The sequence below is a fragment of the Malania oleifera genome, chromosome 2, assembly GCF_029873635.1.
Source record: "Malania oleifera isolate guangnan ecotype guangnan chromosome 2, ASM2987363v1, whole genome shotgun sequence".
Lineage (NCBI taxonomy): Eukaryota > Viridiplantae > Streptophyta > Magnoliopsida > Santalales > Ximeniaceae > Malania > Malania oleifera.
In genome coordinates this window covers 142926249-142935498 of record NC_080418.1, presented here as the reverse complement: position 1 = coordinate 142935498, position 9250 = coordinate 142926249, and the positions used below count along the sequence as shown (strand labels likewise).

At 38.5% G+C, this 9250-nt stretch overlaps 1 protein-coding gene across 1 annotated transcript; it reads right to left on the bottom strand.

Moving 5' to 3' along the window:
* Positions 1-1831: 1831 nt before the first annotated feature.
* Positions 1832-2577, bottom strand: LOC131147841 (photosystem II 5 kDa protein, chloroplastic). Its single transcript, XM_058097452.1, has one exon. It carries the CDS (start codon positions 2326-2328, stop codon positions 1984-1986), a length of 345 nt encoding a protein of 114 aa, XP_057953435.1. The 5' UTR covers positions 2329-2577; the 3' UTR covers positions 1832-1983.
* Between the last annotated feature and the right edge of the window lie 6673 nt (positions 2578-9250).

Genomic DNA, 9250 nt, shown 5'->3' with positions numbered 1-9250 from the left:
CTTTGGAATAGCCTATAGAGGAACATCAACTCTTCTTGGCTGCCCCAATTACCATTGCCTTGTTGTCTCATGTGTGCAGGCTTGATGCATAATGGGACCAAGTATTTACCGGAAGCTGCAACAATGAAATGAAAAACAAAAACCATTCTCCATAAAAATAGAAGGCCTATACAGGTCTCCAAAATTTCACCCCATTTCTGCATTATTACTTCAAAGGTTAGTTGTTTTTTATTTTTTTAACCCTGTTGTGAAAGGATGATGGAAGCCATAGCCAGAAAAGATTGCCCTTGCCAAAGGAATGAACTGAAAATTTTGAATGGGAAGCATCATGAAATCAAGTGACAATCTCATTTCCATTTCCCTGTGTAATAACCTCCTGCTTTGTTATTGAGAAGGAATGAAATCAAGTAGGGGTGAAATTGCTTTTGAAATGCAATTACTGTATTTGGTTAGTAAATTCAGTTTCGATTTCTTTCCAACATTTGGTATTCTTCAATGGATTTATAATGGAATGAAAAATAGTAATTTTTTAAAAAAATATCCCTAATGCATAATTATTTAATTTTGCATTATTTATTATTTTATGATAGTGATTTTTATTAGTTTTAATATTATTTTTCATTGTTATTATTATTTTGATAGAAATAAATATTAATATTAGTTTTTATTATTGCTATTGTAATCATTATTAGTTGCTATTTTTTATAATAATAATAATAATAATAATAAATAATTAATATTATTTGTTGTTGTTTTTGTTTTATTATTTTCATAATAGTGATAGTTATTGGTCTAATTATTATTTTTTATTGTTGTTATTTGTGTTTTTATTATTTTTATAATAATTATTATCCTTAAAATAATAATTGTTATTATTTTTTACTTTAGTTAATGTTTATTATTATTTCTCTTGTTATCATTATTTTGTAATAATAAATATTATTTTCATTGTAGTTTTATTAGTTGCTATTATTTTTTATTATTTTTGTAATAATTATTGTCCTTAAAACAACAATAATTATTTTTTAAAATTTTTTTATTAATATTATTATTAGTTGTTATTATTGTTATTGTAATTATTATTAGTTTTTATTGTTTTTATAATAATAACAATTATTATTAGTTGATTTTGTTTGATTATTATTTTTTAATTATTTTCATAATAGTGATTATTATTAGTGCAAATATTATTTTTTATTGTTGTTATTACTACTTTACTATTTTTATAATAATTATTATCCTTAAATTCATAATAATAATAATAATAACAATAATAATTTTTTCCCTTTTATTTATTATTCTTGTTGCTCTTATTATTTTACAATAATAAATACTATTTTATTATTATTAAAATAATAATTATCATTATTTTGGCCTTTTTTATAACATAAAATGATAAATTGTATTTATTATTGTCGCAATTATTATTTTTATTATAATAGTAGTAATAATTAGTATTATCAGCATATATTATTATTATTTAAAATTTTTTTTTGAGCATAAAATGAATCTGATTTTATGAAATAAAGATGGACTCCAGCCTGATTGGAATCGTGATTCTTTCATTCGCAGGAATCGTATTTCGTCCTTAATTCTGCAAATCAAACACAAGAATGCAATTTCATTTTAAGATTTGATTCCATTTTAGGTCAGATTCAAAAACCAACCAGGAGTAATATGCTGAGAGATTGAAAGTCAGGGATAACATGTTTGATGTTAAACTTCTTTCAAGCTGTATATACACTTGTGCTTAAATTCAGCTTTTGAATGGCAACTGCATAATTGTGAAGTGGATGCAACTTAAAATATAATCCTATTTGTTAATGCGAAATTCATGTCAATATAGAATTATATTTAATCAAAAGAAGTCAGATAACATGATACTTAAAACAGGAAAGGGAAGCACAACATAGCAATGATCACAATCTATAAATTTGTCCAGCCATTTTAACCTCTCCGTTGAGAAGATCATGATCTTGCTTTTTACTTGTGACATATGCGAGCAGTGGGCATCGTAACGCAAACGGGAGCATACTTCTTCTTGGCTTCGAAAGACCCTCGGACCGGCTCGTTGGCCATGGCAACCTTCGCAACGGAGGACACGGCGGCAGCAGCAGCTGCGGCAGCAAACACCAGCTCTCTCCTCCCACCGCGGCCCTCTTCGTCCATTCTGTTGCTTTTGATGTGACGGTTGGCTGTTTCCGGTCCATCGTTGGAGGCCTTCGCCATGGCAACCACCCCTCGACGACCACCGGCAGGTGAAGGGTGCTTGGTTATGATTGAGGCTGAGCAGCCCTGGAGCGAGGCAGTCATGGTCAGGGAAGCCATGTATCTCTCTGCAGCCTGAGAAGCGATAAACTATCTTCCGTCCTGAGTTTTGAGTATGTGTTCTATTATTTAGAACCAACTCTTAAGCACACTCCCTCTCCACCACTCTTTAGGGGGAAAATGGGGCTCCGAGGTCATCCACTTCGCTTATCCAAATTCAAGTTGTGACCAATGAACTGTTGCCACGTTTGGCTTTTATCCTGCGGAAAATGTGGTGTAGGGCGGGCGTTGGTGGGTACAGACTACAAACTGGGGGACTGGAGCTACGAGTACAATTTGTAAAGGTTAAATCGACTCTCTAAAAAGGCCAACGCTTCATTCCATGGCTATAAAAGTATCCTGGAAAACTTATATTTAAGAAAACCCAGGATAACTACGTTCAAAATTTTAACTGAATAAAAGGAGATTTGTTGGACTGGCTAGAGATGAGCATAAGAGCCTGCCAAAATGAAAAAAAATTGAACTATATAACCATAAGCCAATCTAAAAATATACAAGATACCAAAAGAGGGAAAGAAATGTCATAGTGGAACTCCTGAAGAATAAAATAACCCCCATCAAAACACATCAAAATTTGATTCTTGAAAATGGATCAGCGCCTGATTAAGCTACCACTCTCTTCTTCAATAAGGAGGGATTTTGTTTGCTTTCCTGGCATATCAGTGTATTCTTGGAAAGGGGACTTTGTAAAACAGGTCTCCCTCTAGAAATCCGGTGTCAGGAAACGTATGTTTTTAGAAGACAATCGAAAGTGGCCTGGCATCACAAGCATCATATGTCATCAGAAGAGTGTTCCAGTCTATTCATGTCATTGAATCAAATTTTCTATAGGCACTTAGGCGATAACTGTTGGGGTTGAATCCTGGAGCAATAATCACACACGAAATATAAACAAACAAAATGGAACACCGGATTTACGTAATTCGGTCGAATCAACCTACGTCCACGGAATACACACCACTTTACTATATCGAGAGAATAATACAAGAAAGAGCCACACTGCTCAACTCTCTCTGTCTCTCTATCTCTCTATCTCACCACAACTCTCTACTCTACACACACCACTCTGTGCACAACACTACACACTGCACTTCTCACTCAGCACACACTACAACCCAACACACTGCTATATATATAGCCATGGGGAGGTGGAGTGGTTAACAAGAGATTCAAACACGGTGGCTTAATGTCAGCCATGGTAGGCAAGGTTGGTGGAGGGCTGTTGGTCTCCATTTGCTGCAGGTCTCCAATTTCAACGTAAACTGCGGGGGAGGTGCTGCTGCCGACGACTCCACACCTGCAATCTCAACAATCTCCCACTTGGAGACGGAGACATCATCTCAACAAGTGTCTAGGCAAATGATGCACTCATATCTGTCTTCAAGCATGAAGACCAACTGAAGTTGAGCACAACTTCAGTTTCTCTGTAGTCACCACCTTCATCAACATGTCAGTTGGATTCCTGCTACTTTGAATCTTTTCAAGTGTCAGTACTCCATCTTCTAATAGAGATCTGATGAAGTGATAACACAGTCCAATATGTTTGGTTCTGGAATGAAATACAAAGTTCTTTGCCAGATGTATCGCACCCTGACTGTCGCTGTACAAAAAATTCCTCTCTTGCTTTAATCCAAGCTCTGTCAACAAATCCTGAAGCCAAATCATCTCTTTACTGGCTTCTGTCATTGTTACGTACTCAGCTTCTGTAGTGGATAGGGCAATAATCTTTTGTATCTTCGATATCCAACTAACAGCTGTTGTGCCAATAATGAACACATATTTGGTGGTGCTCCTGTGGTGATCAACTTCACAAGAAAAATTGGCATTTACGTACCCTTTGAATTTCAAGTCTTTTTTGCCGAAACATAAGCACTTATCAACAGTGCCTCTGAGGTACCTGAAGATCCACTTCACTGCTTCCCAGTGAGTCTTCCTTGGATTTGACATGAACCTACTTACTACTCCCACTGCTTGGCCAATGTCCAGTCTGGTACAAACCATGGCGTACATGAAACTTCCAATGGTTGAGGTGTAAGGTACCTTAGCGATGAAGTCCTTCTCTTCATTTTCTAGGGAACCTAATCCTTGGAGAGGCGAAAGTATCCCTCCAATGGTGTATTTACTGCTTTGGCACTGCTCATGTTAAACCTTTGTAAAACACGGCTAATGTACTCCGATTGAGATAATTGCAACGTTCCCTGTCACTTATCTCTAGAGATCAGCATTCCAAGTATCTACTTCGCTGAGCCTAAGTCCTTCACGTCAAACTCTTTTGACAATTGCTGCTTCAATTTCTTGATCTCTTCTATATCTGGTACTACGATTAGCATGTATAATAACAGAATGATAGAGCCATACTGATACCTCTTGAAGTAGCAATAATGGTCGGCGTTGCACTTTAGAAAATCATTCTCGTGCATAAAGCCATCAAATTTTCGATACCATTGTCTAGGAGCTTGTTTGAGACCGTACAAGCTTTTCATCAACCTGCACACTAGATTCTCTTAACCTTTCTCTGAGAATCCTTTTGACTGATGCATGTAAATTTTTTCATCAAGATCACTATGAAGAAATGTTGTCTTCACATCTAACTGCTCGAGATATAGGCCTTCTGAGGCAACAATGCTCAAGACTGATCTAATGGTTGTCAGCTTCACAACTGGTGCAAAGATGTCGGTGTAGTCAATCCCTTCCTTTTGTTCGAAGCTTTTGACTACCAACCCAGCCTTGTACTTCCTAGAGCTGTCATGCTCCTCTTTGATCCTGCACACCCACTTGTCGTGAAGGATCTTCTTACCTTTGGGCAACTCAGCTAGTTCCCACGTTCTATTGGAGGTGAGGGATTTCATTTCGTCCTTCTTCGCAAGCTCCCACTTGCTCGTATCTACCACATAACATGCTTCATCATAGCATTCAGGATCTTCTCCATCTGTAAGAAGTAAGTAATCTATATACCTTCTGTTTGGTACATGGGGCCGAGTAGATCTCCTAAGCTCCAAAGCTGGAGTAGGAGGTGGTGGTGCGACGATATGCTCCACTAGTTCCTCCACCCGAGGATTCTCGGCATTCTTCTATTGTTTCCCGATACATTCTGGGACATCATCCATATCTACATAGGTTAACTTTATCTGAACTAGTTCGGTGGATTCTGTTGTGTGCTTGTATTTGTACATCACCTTTTTGTTGAAAATCGCGTCTCTGCTTCTGATAAACTTTTTGTTTTCTAACATGATCATTGATATGTACATATGCAATACAACCAAAAACTTTCAAATGTGAAAGTCTCACCTCTTTTCCACTTCATACCTCTTGTGGTATACGGTGGTCCAATGGTACTGATGGACCCCTGTTAATCAAGTACACTGCTGTGCCGACTGCTTCTGCCCATAACTGCAATGGTAAGCCTGATTGTATACACATGCTTCTGACTCTTTCAGTTAACGTTCAGTTCATCCGCTTTGCTACACCGTTGTGCGGAGGCATACTTGACATAGTTTTTTCCATCCTAATATCGTGCTCATAGCAGAATTTCTTGAACCTGGTGTCTTCATACCCATCATCGTTGTTTGTTTTCAGCTTCTTAATTCTCAAACCAGTTTCATTTTCAACCATAACTTTCCATACTTTGAAAGCATCAAAGACGTCTGACTTATACTTCAAAAATTAAACCCATACCTTCCGAGAATGATCATCAATGAACGTGACGAAGTAATTCTTTCTGCCTATGGATGAGATGGGTGTCAGTCCCCACACATATGAGTGGACTAGTTCTAGTCTCTTTTTCTTTGGGACACAGGTGTTTTTATGGAAACTAACTCTCTTATGTTTTATAAATATGTAATCCTCACACATGTCAATTTGCACTGACTATAGACTACTCAATTTTCTCTTTAAGTGCATCACCCTGAGTCTTTTCTTGCTCATGTAACCGAGTCGTTGGTGCCAGATGTTGCTGTTATCATTTCTTGCAGTAATTAAAATAGACATGGAGGCATTGGAGGTTAGATAAAGTGTTTCACTTTTCTTACCTCTTGCAATCGTTAGTACACCCTTTGAAACTTTCCATTCATCGCTAATGAATGTCGTCGTGTATCCCTAATTTGCCAGTTGACCAATTGAGATCAAATTCTTTCTTAGGTCTAGAATATATCTGATATCCTTGAGCTTCTATACCAACCCGTTTATATGGATCTTCACAACTTCCTTGTCGGTTATGTCGCAAGGTTGATCGTTGCCAAGGTACACCTTACCAAAATTACCTGGTGTGTACTCCTCTAGGCAATCTTTATAGCAAGTGGCATGAAATGAAGCTCCGGAGTCTAAGACCCAAGACTCCTACTTTCTCTGCAGAGAGCATATCAATGCATCTTTTTCTCCTGAGGAAGAGGCGAGATTGCTTCTGTCTTCGCCTCAGATTCCTTTCTTAGACTTTTGCATTGGTTTATGAAATACTCGACCTTTCCACAATTCCATCACTCAACGTTCTTTGTGCCTTGGGAACCTCTAAGATTTTTGGATCTAGACCTCCTGGTCCTAGATCTGTCGCGATTGTTTGATCATCCATGCCTGCTTCCCTTTCCTTGGCTTTCCACATTCAAGGCTGAACTTGAAGTGGAGGCATTGTTCGAATGCATTCCAATCTCTTCCATCAAAATCATGCTGATGACCTCATCGTACTTTAGCTTCGATTTTCGTGCAGAGCTACTGATCGCAGTAACAATACCTTTCCAACTCTTAGGCAGTTGACTGAGAATCAGTAGGGCACAGATCTCACTATCAAATGTAATTCCAACCGAGGCGAGTTGATCTAACAGCTCATTGAAATTATTCAGGTGTTTGCTAAAAATTTCACCTACAGATATGCTCATGGTAAGTAATATTTTCATTAGATGTACCTTATTCACGGCTGATGGTTATTCGTACATATTGGATAGCGCATCTATAAGGGACTTGGTGGTTGTCAAGTGCTTGATGTTAAAGACAACAGACTTTGCCAACGTCATTCTAATAGCTCTAAGAACTTTTCGATCAAGAAACTCCCACTCGCTCTCCTTCATGGATTCTGGCTTCTCCTCCAATGAAAAATGCAACTCCTTGCCAAACAAGTAGTCCTCAATCTGCATTTTCCAGAAATCGAAGTTCGTGCTGTCAAACATCTCGATTTAAAAGTTCTTTTCATTTGACATATCAATTCTCTAATCTAAATATGGAATTAGCTCAAACAGGTAGTACGGTTGGATCCAAAATGGTCAAAAACCCTAGAAATGGCTTAATTCGTTCAAAAAATGGACCCGAAATGGCTTCGAAAAGTTCGGTCAAACTCTTGGTCAAATCTAGTCAATTATAACGAAATATTCCTATGACTGACGGTATATTCCTGACGGCGTTAGTGACGCCGTTTGTTGATGTGGCAACATGGGGGCCTATTGCTGTCGTGGCACTATGGGGTCCACCTACTGGCACGTGAATGTGTGACCCACTGTGGGGCCTAGCTATTGATGTGGTGTGGGTTGGGGTGACATGGCGGTTGGCTCGGTTGCTGACGTGGCGATGACGCAACTGTTGATTGGGCCGCTTACTCGGTGCCACGTGGCGCTGTTGTTGTGGCTGACTGGGCACTGATGCGGCATGCTGACTTGGCGCTGACGCGACACGGGTCCTGGCTGATGTGTCTGATGATGTGGACCGTCTTCTTCCTTCCGTTCGTTCGTTGGTCTTTTTTCGGCACGTGGTCGTGCATGGGATGACCTACCGACTGGCTACTAGCACGTGAAGGCGCGTGGAAATGTCACTTGGACGTTGGCGGCATGTGCGGTGCCATCTGAGGTTGTTTGGAGTCTTAGTTGCCATTGTTGGCTTCATCTCGACGAGAGGAATGCGATGGTGGCCTCCAAATTTAATTTTGAGTCAAATCTGGGAATTTTTCTCCGATTTGGAAATTTTTCTTCAACCTCTCTCTGATACCAATTGTTGGGGTTGAATCCTAGAGCAATAATTACACACGAAATATAAACAAACAAAATAGAACACCAGATTTTTGTGGTTCGACCGAATTGACCTACGTCCACGGAGCACACACCAGTTCACTATACTAGGAGAATAATACAAGAAGGAGGCATACTGCTCAACTCTCTCCATATCTTTCTCTGTCTTTCTCTCTCTCTCTCTCTCTCTCACCACAACTTTCTACTCTGAACACGCCACTCTGTGCACAACACAACACATTGCACTTCTCACTTAGCACACACTACAACACAACACACTGCTATATATATAGCCATGGGGAGGTAGAGTGGTTAGAAAGAAATTCAAACACGGTGGCTTAATGTCAGCCATGGTAGGTAAGGTTGGTGGAGGGCTGTTGGTCTCCATTTATTGCAGGTCTCCAATTTCAACGTAAGCTGTGGGGGAGGTGCTGTTGCCGACGATTCTACACCTGCAATTTCAACAGTAACATGTTAGAAAAAGGAACAACTAAGAATGTGAGGAAAATTCACTTAAAATACCTTAAAATAGGCGAAGAAATCGTCCAAGATGCAACACATTATAGGCATTGTAAATTGGGTAAAATACAAAACTAAAATAAAGACACTCTTTACATTAGATAACTTTCAAGAAAAATGCTCCAACTAAAGAACAATCCTATGCTCCTAAAATCAGGGCATCATCAATTTGACATTTGAGAATGACTGGAACAGTTGCAAGTTCTACAAATATCAATTATATATCCTTTGACTCCATAAGCAGCGAAAGAACATGAAGATAAGTGAGTGAGTGAATGACCATATCTTCATGTCAATTACGTGTATATCAACTGTGTTGTAATTAGAATTCCAAACATCCCAAATAACATTGGAAGAAAGAACGAGAATGATGAAATATTATGTGGAAAAATGGTAATTAAGCTGGGGAAGTGGTGGCA